At 56.5% G+C, this 18,129-nt stretch overlaps 8 protein-coding genes across 8 annotated transcripts; 5 read left to right on the top strand and 3 right to left on the bottom strand.

The window, feature by feature from the left end:
• Positions 1-247: 247 nt before the first annotated feature.
• On the bottom strand, positions 248-664 carry J3D65DRAFT_668644 (DASH complex subunit Hsk3 like-domain-containing protein; the record flags this gene model as incomplete). The annotated part of the gene is made up of 2 exons (XM_066803131.1): positions 248-341; positions 462-664. The coding sequence occupies 2 exons, from the start codon at positions 662-664 to the stop codon at positions 248-250; spliced, it is 297 nt and encodes a 98-aa protein (XP_066654629.1).
• A 284-nt stretch (positions 665-948) lies between these two features.
• J3D65DRAFT_668643 (uncharacterized protein) lies at positions 949-1,309 on the top strand (the record flags this gene model as incomplete). Its single annotated transcript, XM_066803130.1, has 2 exons — positions 949-1,062; positions 1,163-1,309. The coding sequence occupies 2 exons, from the start codon at positions 949-951 to the stop codon at positions 1,307-1,309; spliced, it is 261 nt and encodes an 86-aa protein (XP_066654628.1).
• A 3,268-nt stretch (positions 1,310-4,577) lies between these two features.
• J3D65DRAFT_554577 (uncharacterized protein) lies at positions 4,578-7,169 on the top strand (the record flags this gene model as incomplete). Its single annotated transcript, XM_066797190.1, has 2 exons — positions 4,578-5,956; positions 6,005-7,169. The coding sequence occupies 2 exons, from the start codon at positions 4,578-4,580 to the stop codon at positions 7,167-7,169; spliced, it is 2,544 nt and encodes an 847-aa protein (XP_066654627.1).
• Positions 7,170-7,946: 777 nt separating this feature from the next.
• On the bottom strand, positions 7,947-9,344 carry J3D65DRAFT_646399 (acyl-CoA dehydrogenase; the record flags this gene model as incomplete). Its single annotated transcript, XM_066802274.1, has 5 exons — positions 7,947-8,103; positions 8,140-8,393; positions 8,432-8,760; positions 8,794-9,037; positions 9,072-9,344. The coding sequence occupies 5 exons, from the start codon at positions 9,342-9,344 to the stop codon at positions 7,947-7,949; spliced, it is 1,257 nt and encodes a 418-aa protein (XP_066654626.1).
• An 8-nt stretch (positions 9,345-9,352) lies between these two features.
• On the top strand, positions 9,353-11,152 carry J3D65DRAFT_627793 (CoA-transferase). Its single transcript, XM_066800573.1, has 4 exons — positions 9,353-9,736; positions 9,790-9,861; positions 9,906-10,176; positions 10,222-11,152. Exons 1-4 carry the CDS (start codon positions 9,569-9,571, stop codon positions 11,037-11,039), a joined length of 1,329 nt encoding a protein of 442 aa, XP_066654625.1. The 5' UTR covers positions 9,353-9,568; the 3' UTR covers positions 11,040-11,152.
• On the top strand, positions 11,153-12,626 carry J3D65DRAFT_627791 (subunit IV of cytochrome c oxidase). Its single transcript, XM_066800572.1, has 6 exons — positions 11,153-11,341; positions 11,413-11,481; positions 11,609-11,767; positions 11,879-11,979; positions 12,033-12,147; positions 12,196-12,626. Exons 1-6 carry the CDS (start codon positions 11,251-11,253, stop codon positions 12,258-12,260), a joined length of 600 nt encoding a protein of 199 aa, XP_066654624.1. The 5' UTR covers positions 11,153-11,250; the 3' UTR covers positions 12,261-12,626.
• On the bottom strand, positions 12,381-14,097 carry J3D65DRAFT_627787 (kinase binding protein CGI-121-domain-containing protein). The gene is made up of 3 exons (XM_066800571.1): positions 13,757-14,097; positions 13,411-13,533; positions 12,381-13,167 (listed from the first exon to the last, which is right to left on the bottom strand). The coding sequence occupies exons 1-3, from the start codon at positions 13,907-13,909 to the stop codon at positions 12,781-12,783; spliced, it is 663 nt and encodes a 220-aa protein (XP_066654623.1). The 5' UTR covers positions 13,910-14,097; the 3' UTR covers positions 12,381-12,780.
• Positions 14,098-14,521: 424 nt separating this feature from the next.
• On the top strand, positions 14,522-17,916 carry J3D65DRAFT_408169 (fungal-specific transcription factor domain-containing protein). The gene is made up of 4 exons (XM_066795987.1): positions 14,522-14,783; positions 14,857-15,588; positions 15,638-16,700; positions 16,754-17,916. The coding sequence occupies exons 1-4, from the start codon at positions 14,619-14,621 to the stop codon at positions 17,590-17,592; spliced, it is 2,799 nt and encodes a 932-aa protein (XP_066654622.1). The 5' UTR covers positions 14,522-14,618; the 3' UTR covers positions 17,593-17,916.
• Positions 17,917-18,129: the final 213 nt, after the last annotated feature.

Below are 18,129 nucleotides of genomic sequence, written 5' to 3'. Positions count from 1 at the left end.
CTCGATGCATGGATCTGGTGTGTCTTTCTGATAACCTCCTCAGACTTGGCCGCTTGGTTGACTCTTGGGACCGGTCGAAAGCCAAGGCAGATTGGTTCGATAAGTTCGCGGCAGGCAGCATGACGACATGGCTTCGCCGAGGTTCAGAGTCGCGCATGTGCAGCGAACGACCTTCTGAGATGGTGACATGTCCGCGCGTGCATCCTATCGTGTTCCGGGGAACTGGTTCCTCGAGCAGCATCTCTTATCATGGGTGGTCGCGTGCGCCTTCGGACTGGTTGCTGCCACTACCGCCGCCGTTGACGGTCTCTTCTCCGAGCACCTTGCTGGCTGCCATGAACCTGTGCGGAGATAATGTGCATTAGCTGTGTGAAAATACGACGGCTGACCAATTCCCGCTCAACCCTCAACAGTACAATAACCACCGAGGCCGACGCAGGACTGTGAGTGCTCCAACGTACATTCCGCCACAATATCCTCCAAGACCGCGCATGCTCTCGGCCTGGACCGCCGTCATCCGAAGCAGATTCTCGAGATCCGAAATATTCGCCGTCAATTGCGCCAGTTGGGAGTGGAGGTGGGAGAGCTGTCGCGGCTTTTGGGACGAAGGCATCGAGCTAAGGCGCGAGTTGCTGCCCGACTGTTGGCGAGGGACTCCGGACATGTTCGACGCGTTAAGAGGCTAGGAAGACGCAAGGGGTCTTGGAAGGCTCTCGAGGGATCGCTGCACGAGGAAAAGAGGCTGACGGCGACGGATGGTAGTGAGGGTTTGTGTTGTTGACGGTGTGGGATGGTCGCGAGAGCGGGGATTGTTTACTCACCTCGGCGATTTCGGATTTAGCGACTGGCAGGGTGGTGCGAGCTTCTGCTTGCCAACAACCACGTTTGCCATCTCGCCCCGTCATCATTTTACCCTTCGACACTTCCATCGACGTTTCAACCGCTACAATGGTGCAGCCAAAAACCATTCGATTGTGGGCTCTCACTGGCGGCGTTGCGGCCACCGTCGTGATGGGTTCCCTCTACGGTGCTGGATTGAAAACGCAAACTCAGCAAAGTCAGGTAGGACGTCGACCGACCGAAGCCATTGCAGAACCCATAGCCTGAAACTACCCTTCGACACCCAAGAGAGGTTTAACGATCACTGACGCCATGTCTGCAGGCGCGCAAAGCTGCCCAGGAAGTACCCATCGAAGCACGCATCGCCGGTCTCGAACAGCAACGAGCGCATTTGCTGCAACAGAAAGCCGGCCTTGACAAGAAGCTCGCGGAAATCAAGGCGCGTCGAGTCAGTTCGTCCAACTCCTGAGCCACGAGACGTGGCTGCCGGTCGACAAGATCAACACCTCGAAATGCGACGTCGGTCGCCTTCGTCCGCGTCTTGGCCGAGCCAACGATCCACTGCACGACAGACCGTCGAGTCGCCAAGCTACACATGAGACTGCGCGTCGGACGAATGGCAAGCTTTATGGAACGCCATCCGCAGTTCATCCGATACCCATGCCTACCGCAGCCAGTCACCGTCGCCGTCTCATGTCAGGGCCTTAAGAAATAGAGCCCTGGCACGGTCAGTTGGCCGGCCACAACGCTCCCTACAATGAAAGAGGGCAACGAAGGATGACGCAGCCATCGAAAAAGCATGTCCAGCGGGGTATCCGCTTTATGCCGCGAGGGTGGCTGCCGGTCGGTGGAGAGGCGGCCGAGTGACTGACTGGCGAGACTTGTTGAGTGAACACTGGAAGTGGGCGCCTTCGCACACATCAAATGTCTCCGTGGGCGTACAATACGGCCTTGATTGATTACTCAAGTCACTCTGGCTGGAGATCTCGGTCCGTCACCGAAAAAGGAATCATCATTGCGCCGTTTTCACGGCTTCGGGGCTGATGAAGGCACTGGTGTACTACTCGCCGCAGTGCTTTGGAATATCAAATCCGCGATAGTCTTCTGGCTGCCGTTCTCCATGTGACACTGCGATTCAACAGAAATCGAAGTACCAGGATGACTGACTGCGGACTTGTTTGCTAGATTCACCTTCGTACTTTAAGCGCCCAGAATCGCTCTGGTGCTGACCGGAGATCTCAGCGCCGCGGAGCTTTCGGAAGAATGCTGCAATACATCCCACGACGCAGCTTGAGAGGTAGTCGGTTCTGCTGAACCTCTCCAGGCTCTAGGCTTTCGGCTATCCAATGAAGACCTACAACCCCTAAACTGCCCTTTTCCCAATGCCGAGGAGTTGCTTTCAACGTAATGACGGTCGGGGTGATGTTCTGCAAGGGCTGAGGTTACCATGTGCAAAAAGAGGAGGTTGAACGTTTCTTCGAATCACTCAAATATCACCAGCAAACTCGACAAGAGGATGAACAGCACCTCACTCGCAAGAGGGTTGGTAGAGCTAGGTTGTCCGAGGATTCTTAACTACACTTTCAACGCCAGATTCTTTTGAACTTGCAACCAGGTGGGAGCACTAGACCTGAAACTCCCGTCCCGCTTTAAGGAAAGGTGTAGCAAACCGGCGCAGCAGTACATGCCAGGATCTGATGCTTGGGTGCAAAGAGTTTTGGCACCCACGATTACGGCTTCAATTCAGGATAGGCATTTACTCAAAATCCGCTAGTTATATAGACAACGGACGATGTGAAGGGCGACGTTGGTTTAACCCAACGGACACTTCCAAATCATCCATCAACCAACTCTGGTTTCATGATTGGTCGAATCGATTAACGAATGTCGACTGGTAGTTTAGGTCGGGGTCTTAAAATAGCTGTTTACATCACTCTCTCGCGTGTTTTACGCGTGTGTTAAGAGTAAGGGTAGTAAGCAAAGTTCCTGTATGCTGGTTTAGTGCTAGGGAGCTACAGGAGCTATAGTTGCAGCCAATTCCGGTGTACAGCGCCCATGTTTTTTATATTTGACATTCCTCGATACAACTCAGACCCCACGTTGTCGACGCCATGCCCGCTTTGAATCGATGCCGATGCTGCGTCCAGTCCATCGTGCAGACCAAGAGGTTCCTAGGGGATTTGAAATTTGTATTGGAAATGGACGGAGATGGACAAAGACTCGACGAGGCTGAAACGGAATCGAGACACAAATGATGGGTTGGTGGTGGGTGAGCGTCGGGACCGCAGGACGGTCTCATGGCCCGTTGACAAATGGAATTGGTGCAGTTGGTGGTTGTCGCGGGACTAGAGCCCAGGCGGATGGAGAGTCGGGCGGGCCGGTTGGTTGGCTGCACTGCCTGGTTCGGGCCGGCTGAGCAGAGGTGAGGTGGGACGGGATTCCAGAAGTCGAGCCGAAGCGCGGGAGAAGCAACCTGGAACCCATCGTCGAAGCTTTTCCCCGCCACCCACGGCACCCTCCCACAGCACAGCTCCTGTCAGGCCTTGTGTAGTACCTGTCGTCCACCTCTTCTCCATCTTCATCATCACCACCACCACCTCCCTCTCCTCCTCCTCCTCCTCCTCCTCCATGCTCACCCCATGGCCGCCCACACTGACCGCCGTGCCGTGCGCGTCCCAGTCCTCGCACAGACAGCCACCTGGCAGCGTGCATCTGCACCTGCAGCAGCGCCCCAGCTAGTTGACTTATCCGTATCAACAAGCAGTCCCATCCTGCCCGACCAGGGTGTGGCCCTGTTTGCCTGCCAGCCGTGATACAGTGCAGCAACCAACCTCCCGGAACGTGCTACTCCTCTCTCTTCCTCTCTCTTTTCTCTTCTCTTGCCCATCATGACCCGCCGGTCCGACCTGGCCCTGGAAGCTTTGATTCCTCCCAAGAGACGCTCGCCCCTGAACGCACGCGCGCGATATCGGGCAATGAGCGGTGTATGCTGCGAGCGCTGCTCAGGCCTCGTCTGCCTCGTCCGCGTCGGCAACAAGAAATACGTCGCTGCCTCGCAAAACACACGACCCATTCCCCTCCCAAGCCGCAGCACCCCACCCAACCGCCCACCGCCACCCAAGGTGCAACATGCCCTTTGGCTGGCGCAGGAGGAACGCGCCTGATCAGGATGCCGCCATCCACGTTGAAAAACCAGACCACCGCCTCAGAAAGCGCGACTACCTGCGCCAGCTCTTTTCCTCCTTCACCAAAGAGATACAGGAGAGATGGCAGCTGCGGAGGACCACCAGCCCCGCCGAACATCCTCTCCATGTTGGTCCCCTTCCTCGTGTCGTGTCTGCCATGTTAGGTACCAGCACGCGCTGACATGCCGTCTGCTTGTGACCAGCAACAAGAAACGCCGCCCCCACCGCGCCGCAAATCTCTCGTTCCCGACCCCGTCAGAGGCACCCTCAAAAAGCGTCGCCGCTCGAGAGCTACCCTGACCAAGCTCGACAATCATGACGGAACCGCCGCCGCTCCCTCGGCCCGCTCCATAAGTGAGACGCTCGTCACGCCTGCCATTGACGACGACCACGACCATGATGCCCAGTCCGACGTCATAGCAGAGGAGCGCACGAGTCTTGACCAAAGGGGTGCGTATTGGCCGCCGTCTGCTCCCGCTACCAGGTGGTCCGGCCCTCAGGGGAAGGAAATAACAAGCAGAGGCCGGGCCGGAAGAACAAGATGCTGACAACATGGACGTTGTAGGTTTGACGGCCGAAGATATTCCCAAGCTCTTTTCTGGCGCCCCAAGATTCGCAGTCGAAAAGACCAAAGGCCGGCGAACTCCAAGGGTCGACTTTCCTTTCGACCAGGACGTGAACCTCCAGGACGTGTCGGACTGCCCACGATTGCCCCACGCAGCATTCATCGCGGCGACCTTGCGGCCTCACACCTGCGAGGAGGATCAACAGAATGCCGGTCCCGGACAGTCCGTTGGACACGAGATCGATGTCGTGGAGGTGCCAAGCATGTTGAGCGCGCAAGGACTGGAGGTTGGCACGACAGGAGTCGAACACTTTCTCGAGGAGGCCAAGGCGGACCGCTTCCGGACACAGGATGAAGATGAGGAGGCGTTTTTGAATCGCGAGTTGCTACAATCAGCCCCGGAAAAGCTAGGAATCAAGTGGCTGGACCAGCGCTTCATTTACGAAAGATTGATGGAGCTGAGTCGTTGCCACCAGACTTACCGGGACAGTGGCGGACGGACGACCATTCTGGATACGCAGTCGACAGGAGAGCTCTACGCCCACCTCTTCAGCAAGTTCTTGATGCCGCCGAGGTTTGATGGCTCAACCGGGGATCCTACAGGCCTCAAGGTGCAAATCGAGACTCTGGTCCGGATCCTGAGAACCAAGGGGATTTGGTGCGATTTTGGCACTGTCGAATGGCGAATCCGGCTAGGACAGCTGCTGTGGGAAGGCGGGACTGGAGATTCTGAAGAGGAGCATTTTGACGGACCATGCGAGCGCGATATGCTCCTGCTCCAGATTTTGCTGGCGTCAGAGTTGCTTCTGCGGCTCGATGCAATATCAGGGTTGAGTGTTCAGGAGGTCACGGACAAGCTGCATTTGACAGCGGCAGAAGTTCGTAATTTCGCTAATATGAAGACCCGCAAAACCGACTGGGACCTCGTCCTGGCCAGGCGCTTCATGGAGAACGTTGAGATAATCGAAGAAGAGCCGGCGCCACTGACGCCCAAAAGACGAGGATTCCTAGCAGCTTTGAATTACACTCGCATAGAAGAGCAGGAGGAACCTCGAGAGACCGAATTCTGGCTGAAGCCAAGACACCGAGATCGGCAGCTCTCTGGTCTCCTTTTCTTTGCAGAGTCGTTGGGTTGGGCCAACTTGTCCGAGCTGACTTCCAGCCTGACGTCCAAACTGCAAGACACGCCAACACCCGCAACGACGAGCATCTACGGCACCCCGCTTGCTACTCCACTTGCGTCTCCACGATCTGTCAAGGATTCAGGGGGTTACTTTGATGATGCGCTCAGGCGCCCCGACCTCAACAGGTTGGTCACCAGCCGCTCCGTGCAGCTACAACCGTCGGTTGCGCCCCCTCCGCCACCGTCATCTTTCAGACCGTCACTGCTTCGAAGAGACACGTCTGTACGCAGCAATGATAGCAAGCCGCCAGACATTGGTGGGTGGCTCAGCCGGACATATCTTTCCGGCCTCGTTCTCCCCGGCGAGCCAATCTCTCATCTCCTCATGTCCACCCTGCTGGAGAATGACAAGCTCGCTGTTGCTGCATTGGGTGACTCGGCAAATTTGTACGGCGGCTTTCTATACTCTGGACGTAGCTGGTGGAGCAAGAGCTGTGTCATTGGTAGGGTACTTGGTGCCCTTGATGGCGCAAAAGAGTGTGTTGGGTGGATAAGTGTGCCATGTGTTCCTGAAGGCTTTCATGACATGTGGGTTGATGTTGTCAATGCCATCATTCCACCGTCGCAGGGGAAAAAGAGCAAGGCAAGAATCGAGCAAGCAGACCTGATCGCAAGAGACTCGGACTTTCTTGCTGGAAAGCAGGTCAATGCTGTCTCCGAGGAGGACTTTAACGTCCCGAGGGACCTATACGAGGTGCCCTTCTCCAACATTAGATTCACCAAACTCGCCCTGAGTCCAGAGACACCTCCGCCCTCGTTGGAGACTCACGACAGTGACACGGACGACACGCCTACACCCACGTATTCGGCCCATCTCACTTTCACCTCGCCCGAGACGAGCACGACTCTGGCGCTCACGTACGACGTCAACTTCATAACAGCCTTTCCTTGCACGCCACCTCCAAACAACAAATTCCTCCGTCTCTGCCGTGGGCCCATCAACGATAGCAGCGGCGCCAGCACCAATGCTAACAACAGCCCGCACCCAGACGGCCGGCACGACTCGACGACGGCGCACCCTCCCGAGCCACCTCTCCCGCCGCCGCGCAAGCTGTCGTCGCGCCGCTATCCTGCGCATCCACTTCACGCGGCGCACAAGTTCCGCGTCGTCTCGCCGCTGGAACTGCTCGCCCAGTCCCACCACAGCTCGCCTTCGTCGTCGAGCATCTCATTGCTCGACGAGACGGCCGCATCGGGCGAGGTGCTCATCATTGATGCGAGGCCGCCCAGGGGCTCGGCGAGCATTATGGGCGGCTGCGATCCCGCGCTTCTGGCACGCGCGTGGTGCGCTGATCGCGGCGAGAACGCGCTCGTGGCTCGCGTGGGCCGGACGTGTATGGCGTGTTGCGTCAGGGAAGCGAGGGCTGTGGGCATTCGAGTCGTCATCAGAGTTTAATCTTGGAGGAATGTGCGGCAGTGACAGCCAGGGGATCTGGTAGCGTTGCTGGTCGAAGTAATGGTAATGCTTTAATACTGAGAGTGGCGTGGGCATGGAAGGCAAAGAAAATCGGAAGCAAAGGAATTGCTGGATTGTTGTCTCGAGTGGTCAAGGGTTAATTTGGCTGTTTGCTGGTCGGTTGGTTGGACGGCAACCATGCAATCGGATGGACGCAGTGAGTGGCCATGAGACCGCGCGGTGTTTGGGCGCGATGTGCGGCGGCTTTGGAGCGAAAGTGGAACAGAGAGTGGGAGTAGGATTCGAGCATTTTTTTTTATTTTTTTTTTCTTTTGGGTTGGTCAGGAGTGGGAGTGGTGGGGGGTTTTGGGTGGAGAGATGGTTGGGGAAGTGGACGGACAGCAGGAGCCACAAAAAATTAATCTTTTTCTTTAGTCGTCAGTCAATCAGTAGTAGTCGTAGTGTGTAGTGTATGCATGTAGTCGGTCTAGCATGTAGGCATCAAAAATGGTGTTTTGTTTTTCTTGTTCTCATCTGTTTTATTTTCCTCGCGTGCCTCGTTTTGGGAGCACATGCGCACCCATTGGGACATCACAGATGAATGGTCCTTGTCAACGCCCCAAGGATTTTGTCACATTGATACCAAATCTTTTGGTCTGATTTGCCATGAGTGCTTCTAATTGATCACCTACTTGAGTGTATGAATGATCCCCTCCATCTGCTCCCAAAGCGACGTGACTGCCAGGATATTTGGCACTTAATGATCAGTGCATCAACTCAATAGCTTTTTGGCAGTCCCAGAACCCTCTCCCCAATATAATTCAGACACATCTCTCTACTCACAGGCGCGATCCTCGGCACCAAAACCTCCCTCAGATACCGCTCTACATGGTACTCCTTCGCATACCCCATGCCGCAATGCGCCACGACGGCCCTCTCGCACGAGCGAAACGCCGTCTCGCTCGCCTACCACTTGACAGCGTTGGCATACTCGCCCGTCTGGCAGCCCTCGTCGAACATGCGTGCCGCCTCGAGCTCCACCCAGCTGGCCGCCAGCGGGTGCTGCACCCCCTGGTTGGCGCCGACGGCGCGGCCAAAGACGACGCGCTCGCCCGCGTACCGCGAGGCGCGCCGCAGCGCCGCGAAGCCCAGGCCGACGGCCTCGTCGGCCAGCAGGATACGCTCGGCGTTCATGTCGTGCAGGATGTGCTTGGAGCCGGCGCCCTCGCGCCCTCGCGCCCAATGCGGTCGCTCGCTGGCACGCGCCATCCGTCAAAGTGCAGCGCGTTGGAGTCGACGGCTGCGCGGCCCATTTTGGGAATGTCGGCGATGGACACGGCGGCCCGGTCGAGTGGCGTGTAGAAGAGGGAGAGGCCGTGCGAGGAGGGCTTTTCCACGTCGGATAAAGAGGTCGTGCGTGCGAGGATGAGGATTTTGGATGCTTGTTGCGCGGTTGATGTCCAGGTCTTGCTACCGCGGAGAACATACGCCTGGCCGTTTGGCGTCTTGGTAGCTGTCGATTGCAGCTTGAGCGTGTCGAGGCCCGTGTTGGGCTCTGTGGCGGCAAAGCAACTACGTTTGTCAACATGATCTACTCTTGATACGTTGTAAAAGGCGCCTTTACCCTTGTTCTTTCCCTCAATCAACGGAGGTAGAAATCTCCTCTTTTGCTTTTCGACGCCAAACTTGACGACGGGCGCCAACCCAAAGATGTTCATGTGGATGCTAGAGGTGGCCGAGAATCCACCGCCCGATTCGGCAACTGTCTGCACCATGGTCACGGCTTCGGCCAGCCCTAGCTCGGAGCCTCCGTACGCCGCGGGCATGCAGATGCCGAGCCATCCATGTCTGGCAATGGCCGTGGTGAACTCGCTCGGCCGATTTTTTCTCGTTATCACGGACGAGCCAGTACTCGTCCGGGAACCTGGTGCAGATTTTTGAAATGGCGCCCCTGACGGCGCGCTGCGATTCTGAAAGGTCTGGCAGATCGGGCAGGTATTCCGTAGCTCTTGCATGTATCGTCCTTGATTCTCGATTCTGACCCTCAAGTCTTGAAGATAACTGTGGCCTATGCCCAACGCCACCTTTGAAAAACTTGTAGCTCTGCAGACCGTCAGCTGCGGCACATTCAAGACTTCGTTGGGCACTGCAGGCCTGCGACTTGATTCTGTTCATAGTTCCGAATAAAGTTATTTCCTTTCCAAGTTGTCGGCTGGAAGCCGTAGAAACATCGAACTGCTTGGTTCCATGTTTGATCGACCTCGGATGGTAGCTCTAGCCGCAGCGACTCCATGCAACAACCCCGCAGTTAGCTCAGAAGGTAAACGCGTACCTGGGACAACAATCTTTGAACGACGAGCGTCTCGACTCATCGAACTCCTGACCTTGGTGCCGCCAATATGTGGAGAACCGCCGTGAAAAGGTTGCAGTTGCTTCGACGACACCTCCAATCACCCAGCCTTTCGAAACCTGCCGCGCCAAAGTTACTGTCGACGTCGGCACGGGACGAAGGCTCCCAAGGACCACTGGCAGGTCTGAAGGTTCTTGATCTGTCACGGATTTTAGCTGTGCGTATGGCGCTGAGAAGCTTGACCTTTCCGCCAATTGATTGGATCAACAGGCACCATTCTGTACCCAAATCCTGGCAGACTATGGCGCGGATGTGATCAAAGTCGAGCAGAGGGGAACCGGGGTAAGGATATCAAAGTTTCTCGGGATTATGCTGACGCATCTCAGGACGATAGCAGGCAGTGGACAGTCAGCGGCGAAGCTGGGAAGTGGAAGACAAAAGGGCCCATGTCGTTTTACTTCAACGCCATCAACAGAAACAAGCGGTCCATCACCCTGGACCTGAAGAAGCCTGAGGGTCGAGACATCTTGCTGAAGCTGGCAAAGTCGTCCGACGTGTTGATTGAAAACTTTGTGCCTGGCAAGGTAGAGGAGCTAGGGATCGGATACGACGTTGTCTCAAGGATCAACCCACACATCATTTACGCCTCAATCTCCGGTATGTGTAAGCCGTGGTCTCGATATCAAACTCACCTTACTCCAGGCTACGGCCCAAGCGGTCCCTACGCAAAGCGCGCGGGCTACGATGCCATTGCAGCGGCCGAGGCTGGCCTCATGCACATTTCCGGAGAACCAGGTCAGCTTCCAGTACGTCCAGGACTTGGCATGGTCGACATGTGCACTGGACTGTACATGCATGGAGCGATCCTTGCGGCCTTGAAGGCTCGAGAAAAGACCGGCAAAGGTCAGAAACTCGACGCGTCGCTGTTTGAGACGCAGATATCTTTACTTGTCAACATTGGTGCCAGTTGGTTGAACCTCGGCCTGGAAGGCAAACGGTACGGAAATGCTCATCCGAGCATTGCTCCGTACAATACCTTCAAGGCCAAGGATGGGTACATGGCCCTTGGTGCAAACAACGACCGTCAATTCAAAATCCTGGCGGAAAGGATTGGAAGAAAGGATCTCCTCCATGATCCAAGATTCCAGACCAATGGAGCACGGGTGCAACATCGTGAGACTCTGGACGCCATTCTGAATGATATATTACGCGAAAAGCCAATTGAAGAGTGGATGGTGGTGTTTGACGGTAGTGGTCTGGCTCATGGCCCTGTAAACACCATCGAAAAAGCCTTTCAGCATCCGCAGATCCAAGCCCGAAACATGGTGGAGTCATTGCCCTGCGAAGATGTCGAAGCGGGTGAATTGAGGGTGATTGGCGTCCCGGTCAAATTCAGCGAGACCAAGGGGAGCATCCGATCGCGGGCGCCATTCCTTGGAGAGCACAGTGATGAGATTTTGGCGGAGATGGGGTATACCTCGGCGGAGATGGAGGAACTGAGAAGTCGAGAGGTTGTATAGCGCAATAGACAGAGAAGACTGAGAGTCGTAGATAAGGCCGAGAAGATGCAGAAGGCGATTGGAAATAAGGGCGAGCTATTTGGTGGTGGTCAGTGCCTGCCGAAAATGCCGAACTTGATCCGCATCGTTCGACTTCTTACTCTCACGTCAAGCACCTGCACGCCCATCCGCCCTGCCGTATCTCTCCACTCCGCATCCATTGCCCGTCAACATGTTCCTCCAGCGCTCCGCCTTCGCCGTCGCCAGGCGGGCCGTCATCCGCCCTGCCGTCGCGCGCAGCTTTGCGTCCTCGGTCATTCGCCGTAAGCTCCTGGCAAAACCACAGCATCGAGAAAACCAAGGCACGCGAAGCTGACCAGCCCTATCGCACCAGGCGAAGCCACTCCGTCCAAGTCGGACCCTCTCCCCGGTCAGCAGGACAAGAAGATCAAGAAGCTTGAGGGTTAGCAGTGCTCCGTTCCCCGCAAACGACGGACCGCGGTCCCGCGCGGCTGTTTGGGGGAGAAGAGAGAAAAGAATGCAGAGATAGAGCTCCTGGCTAATTCCGTGTCCGCCGTCGGACGACGCAGAAATCAACACCGAAGCAGACCTCCTGCCCCCCGGCGCGGCCCCCGGCACCATCCCCACCGACCTTGAGCAGGCCACCGGTCTCGAGCGTCTCGAGATTCTCGGAAAGGTCCAGGGCGTCGATGTCTTCGACATGAAGCCCCTGGACGCTTCGCGCCTCGGTAAGAGACATTGAGAGTGGTGGGCGAATGCGCTGAGAGATGCGCTGAAAGCGCGCTTGATGGCTTGCATATGGCCAATTGCAAGGGGAAAATGTTGACGCAACTGTCTAGGCACGGTTGATGACCCGATCATTGTCCGTTCTTTCGGCGACGAGCAGTACGCCGGCTGCACTGGTTTCCCTGCCGACTCGCACACGGTCATCTGGCTGACGGTAAGTTTGGCTGGTGTTGCGCCAAGGTGTCAATGTTGACGCGCAGCAATCAGATGTCCCGCGAGCGCCCTCTTGAGCGCTGCCCCGAGTGCGGCAACTGCCTCAAGATGGATTACGTCGGCCCCGAGGCGTCCCACGACCACGACCACGGCCACGGAGACCACGGCCGTAAGTGTCTCGCAACCTCGACAAAATCACCAACTAACAGTCTAGCAGACGACCACCACGCGTACGAGGAGCCCAAGACGTTCGCCGACTTTGTCCGCCCCGAGTACCGGTAAATTCGACGTGGATGGGCCAGAGCTAGGTAGCCACACAGCCTTATCTATTACCACCGCGTAGCGCCAAATCTCGCCTTGATTGAAACGTGACTATTGCTACCTGTATTGTATATATCCCAGGACGGGACGGGATGGAGCAAAACGTTGGTACCTGACGGGAGCTGAATGCGGCGCTTACATTTTCTTTAAAGGGGATGACGTAGAACAGGGGATGTAGTAGAGGTGTAGTATCAAAGCGACACAATTTTCCGCTCGATCAACTAGTGCAAGTGTGAGATGGAATTCCTGAATTTTCTTCTCTCTCTCTCTCTCTCTCTCTCTCTCTCTCTCTCTCTCTCCTCTCACTAGTCCTCATCCTTCCATGAAGTTTCTTTTCCTGGCTCGTGGCACTCGAGGTCGCACACGGAAGCTGCCAAGGCGAGACAAACGGCCATCTAGACTCGTCTCCCAAGTCTTTGCTCTCAGCACAAGGCACATCGCTTCTCCCGGGACTTCTTCGACCCCCCTCTCCGCAGACCGACTACGACCCTCTGAGCGCCATCATGCCCAACACGGATGCCTCCGTGTCAGCCCTCTCATCTCCCTTCCCTTCCCCTGCCACACCGTTGACAGGCAACGGCGGCGGCGCGGCCTGGCCCTTTTTCGGATTCCTACCACGGGCACTCGGCGCGGCGGCGTCGAGCTTGTAGATTTTGCGCACGCGCGGCAGGTCGGTGAAGGGGGCGATGGCGGCGTCGGCGAAGGGGAGCGGGGTGCCGTGGACGTTGGCGGTGAGGTGGGATGAGATGGTTTGGGCGGGGAGAGATGGGAAGGGGGACGGGGCTGATGGGGTGGTGGATGTGATTTTGATGGCCAGAAGGGCCCGCGTGCTGTCTTGGATGCCGAAGCGGCGGAATGATTCGGCGATCTGGGGGTGGACGCGTCAGTCAAGCAGTCAATCTCAGTCAGTAGTCCATGATTGTTGTGTCGTGGTGGTGGTGGTGGTGGGTGGGGTGTGGCGATCAAAGCGTCGACCGGAATGAAGGACGGGGAATTTGGTGCGACGGGCTGTCCAACAACGACCAAGCAAATGAGCCGACAGACGGACGGGACTGGAGGATGGCAAAATGGGGCGCGTGATGAGGTTCTCGCCTTGACTCGTCGGACGTACATTGTTGTTGGGGCTTAGGCAAAAGACGACTTCGGAATGCACGTTGCGGCTCCTGAGGCGGTCGTGTAGCGCATCGTTGACGGCGCGAAACACGGCGGCTAGTACGTGAGTCGTAGACAGTATCTACGAGGCGCGGAGGACAGTCCGGGTTAGCTGAGGTGCTGAGGCAAATATCTGTGGAAGAAACCAAAGGCAAAAAGAAGAGCACGTGACGGGAGTGGCAGAAGGATGGGAGTGGGAATCCGGGGTACACATGCAGCATGGTGCACAAGGTACATTAGGTGAAGTGCGGAGAGGCCGTGGGGATAAGGTGTGGTGGATGTGTACGGTGGATTCAATGGCGTACCGTGGTGACGTCGAGAAAGGCGTACTCATAGTCTGGGTTGCCGTCGAGCAGGTGGCGACGTAGGTCGGCGGCGTTTGCGACGTGGTCGAAGAGGGCGGCGTGGACTGCGACGTCGGGCAAGTGGGCCAGCTCGAGGCTGTGGACGAGGGCCATTGTAGACGCAGCCAATTTTTCCTTCGGGGTCTGTTTCTTTTGCGCCAAAAGCAGGGCACTCTTTCGGGGCGGGTCGTTGCAGCGGTAAGCAGCGACTAGTGCTCGAGATTCGGCGGCTGAGCGATGGGCGCGTCGAGTATATTTGGGCCTTATCGTGTAAGGTAGGGTCGGTGGTGGTGTTGGTGGTTCCGTTCCGTTGGCTGTCGAGGCCCAGAAGGACCTGGACCTGCCCTGGACTGGACTGGCTGCGCTGGACCCAACCGGGGCGAACCACCAGGGCAGCAACAGCAACCAAGACAGACATGTACCTAAAGGTACAGTCCCAATAATTGCCCGGCTCACGTGCCATGATTGTGCTCTCACCTGCACTGCAGCCCAGGTCGTCGGCCGACTGACTGACTGATAGCCTCCATGTCTGCATCGCCAGGGAAAACCGCCTGAGCCCGCGCCTGAGAGCAGTCAAGTCGAGTCGAGTCGAGTCGCGTCGAGTCGAGCTTGCCAGATCCCATCTCATCTCTCCTCTCCTTCATTTGCGCCAAGCTTGCTGCCCGCAATTACCGTTGCTCAACCGCGTCCCCCTTCGCGTCAGGACATAAGACGTACCCTCTCCCTCCCCCCCGGGACGGCATCTTCCACTCGCTCGGCCACGGCATCTTCCACCCTCCTCCCACCGCCGACCGCCGTGTCATCGACTGACGCCCGCGCCCGCATGATGCCTGCGAAGCGTCCAGCGCCAGACGGCGCTGCAAATCCTCACCACCAGGCGACGAAGCTGCACAAGTCCGATCACCACTCGCAAGATGACTTCAGCTCCTCGGTCAAGAAGAAGCTGTCGGCCAGCACCCGCACCGGCCAGGCCTGCGACCGCTGCAAGGCATGCCTCCCTCTCCACCTCCACCACCACACGCGTCGCACTGCAGCTAACCAAATTCTCTTCTTCAACACAGGTTCGCAAGATTCGCTGCGACCCAAGACCCGGCGGCTGTTCACCATGCATGCAAAACAACACCGAGTGCAAGACGACCGACCGCATCACCGGACGCGCCACCATTCGCGGCCACACCGAAGCCCTCGAGTACGAAAACAACCAGCTCAAACAGTCCCTCGCACACTTGCACCAGCAGCTGCGCGACCTCGGCGTCGAGCCCGACGTAAACTTGTCGCATGCCTACTCGCCCACCCCTCAACACCAAGAATCTGCCGCCTGGCCCAATGCTTCGTCCTCGACCGGCCAAATGTGGGGCTCTGTGTCGCCCGGCGCCAGCATCAATACTCTGTCATACGCACCGCCCGGCAACGACATGAATGGGAACACGGCCGACTCCAACAATTTTCGCGTCGCGAATCTGCCCACTTTTCGCACCGGGCTCAATGGCGACAATTACTTGGGCGTTTCGTCTGCCAACTCGGTCCTCAGTCCCATCAAGGGCACGTCCTTGTCCTTTTACGGCATGGAGCTCGACCTGGGCGACTTTGTACCCGAGGACGTCGAGGACATGAACAATCCCGTGTCGTACCAGCACTGTTTGGCCATTGCCATGAACGGATCAGGAGTCGAGCGGCCCAAGAAGGAAGAGCTCCCCGCCAGCTACAGCGAATGTGCGACTTATGCGACGTGGTACTTTCGTGGTTTGCACCCTTATGCACCCATCATGTATAAACCACACTTTATGGACTTGGTACGAGACCCTGTGTCGCTCTTGTTTGGTAGCGCTAACCGCGTGACAGCTGTCCAAAATCTATGGCGACCCGAATTTTAGGCCCACCCCAGCAGAAGAAGTCATGGTGCAGATGGTGCTCGCCATCATCAAGTACCAATTTTCCGCGCGCAACAACAATGCCGAGTCGCTGAAACAAGCGCATGCCCACTATCGTTATGCGCTGAGCTTCTTTTACACCTTGTGTCAGAGCCACACCATCAAGGATGTGCAGGCGCTGACAATGCTTTGCCTGCATCTGCGGAATTTCCCGAAACCTGGGGCGGCGTGGATGATGGCGTCCATCACCTTGGCAATCGCCGTGGAACTCGGCTTGCACCGCTCTGCCAAAGCATGGGCCGACGACGCCCCAAAAAAGGACCACATCGAAATTGAAAACAGAAAACGAGTCTTTTGGACTCTACACGCCTTGCACATTACGCTATCTGGAAAGCTTGGTCGCCCCATGCCGCTGCGCATGGAAGATATTGACGTCGAATTTCCCGAGCCGATTCATGACTTTTTGCCGTCTGAAAGCAATCTTACCGAGTTTCGCAAATGCTCCTTCCACGTCGGCCTGCAAGCAATCAAGATTGTTGCCCTGTCGTCCCAAATGTACAGCACCATCTACGCGGTCCGACAGGCTTCTGAGTCGTACGAGCCGAATCTGCGAAGACTGGAAGAGGACCACAGGCAATGGCGCGAGCAGCTTCCGCCAGAGCTGCGTGAAGGCTCGAGGGCGGATGCTGAGGACTATGTGTTTTCTCTTTACGTCCAGTTCTGGGACCAAGAGTTCAACCTCATGCTCCATCACCCTGCTCTGTGCCGATCGACGAACAACCAACTGCTGGAGCAAAACATCGACGTGTGCATGGAGGCGGCTTCCAAGATGGTGCGGCATCTGGATGAGATTCGGAAGTACAAGAGCTTGGATGTGCCCTGGATCAACTGCACTGTCTACTTGGCTGCCATCTTCACAACACTCTTTGTCTATTCGCAACGAAAGGACGACCTGACGTCGTCTGACCTGGCAAAGCTTAACCAAGAAATGGACATGTGGTTGCTGATTATTGATGAGTGCGGTAAAATTCTCGGTAGGTTTGAGTTGCCGCGATACACGCCCCGGGGTCCCGCTGACAGAGAACAGGCTCCGGCAGCAAGCTTGCGCGGTCTTGCCGCGCTATAATCGACCACGCTATCTCAAGGATCACCAACCACGTAGCCAAGAAGACAGCCACCGCTGCCACTGCTGTAGCGAATGCTGTGCTCAAAACCGAACCGAATCCATCTCCACACCCTGAGCGTGCTACAGCGGCTCCCTATACCAATAACGGCTATGCCGTCTCATACAACCCCTCTTCCAGTGCCAATCCGGATATGCACAAGCCCAGTCAAAATACATATCAAGCTGACGAGTCCGCCATGTCTCAACACTCGAACCCTTACACCTCGGTTCCAGGACAGCAGTATGCCGGGTACCCCGAATCCCACCAAGCCTCGCTCTCGTCCTACCCAAATGGTCCAAGTACGTACGAGCAGTCATCGTTTGGTGTCCAGCCTACCAATCTCAATCCCGCCCACGCCGCCGCTGCTTCAGCAGCTGCCACTCAAGAGTCCAACACGACCTTCATGTACCAGCAACCAGTCGCTGCCGCCGCACACAATGCCCACAATCAAAACGACGCCTGGCGTCAGTGGATGATCACCAACCTACCTCAAGACTACCACCACGCCTCGACACTCATGTCCCTGGGCACATCAGACAACCACCGAGGGTCCAATGGCGCTGGTGCCGCTGGAGCAGGGGCTCGTCCGGGAGACTCCATGGCCGCTGCTGCAGACATGCAAGCAGTTGCTGCAGGTGGTCTCCACGCGCCACATCCAGCTGTTAGCGCAGCTGCAGTGGCGCAGGCGGCCAGCACTCAGAACCAACTTTGGCCGCTCATGGTGTTTGATATTGGACAGTCACACGTGTCTGATCCTTGATCTTCTTCCTCTTGCAATGATTGCGCTTCTATGTTTTTCTTTCTGTTTCTGGTTTGGGTATGCTGATGTGAGTTTGAAAATACCCTTTTCGTTTAGCAAGTAGGAGTTGAACGGTCGGTCTTTGCCTATGGCAATCTGTTGTGGATCTTTTTTTGTTTTTTCCTTCTGCTTCTACTTCGTCACTGCATCACGCTCCTCTTTGGAGCGGGTGCAACCTTTGGATACCTTTTTCTGGCCTTTGGCCTTGTGGATGCGCAAGCCTTGTCGAGCGGCAGCAGTTCGGATTGAGACGAGGTGGTCAATACCTGTCGTTCTCGCGTTTGCCTGACTCACTGGCGCACTTTGCCGCCTCTACGCACTTGCCGAGCCTATTCCCCTTTTCGGCTCGATTTCATCTTCTTCTGCACAACCCCTTTTGGCTTCCCTTTTTTGACGCATTTCGCATCTCCTTGCTTGATACCAAAAAAGTGACTGGTTGTTGGTGCTTGCTTTCTCCGTCGTTTTCTTCGCTTCACAACCAGCTCCCTTTCTTCGCTT

Source organism: Phyllosticta citribraziliensis (assembly GCF_038025025.1).
Source record: "Phyllosticta citribraziliensis strain CPC 17464 chromosome Unknown J3D65scaffold_7, whole genome shotgun sequence".
Lineage (NCBI taxonomy): Eukaryota > Fungi > Ascomycota > Dothideomycetes > Botryosphaeriales > Phyllostictaceae > Phyllosticta > Phyllosticta citribraziliensis.
The sequence above is the reverse complement of the archived record's forward strand: the minus strand, read 5'-3'. Positions and strand labels throughout refer to the sequence as shown.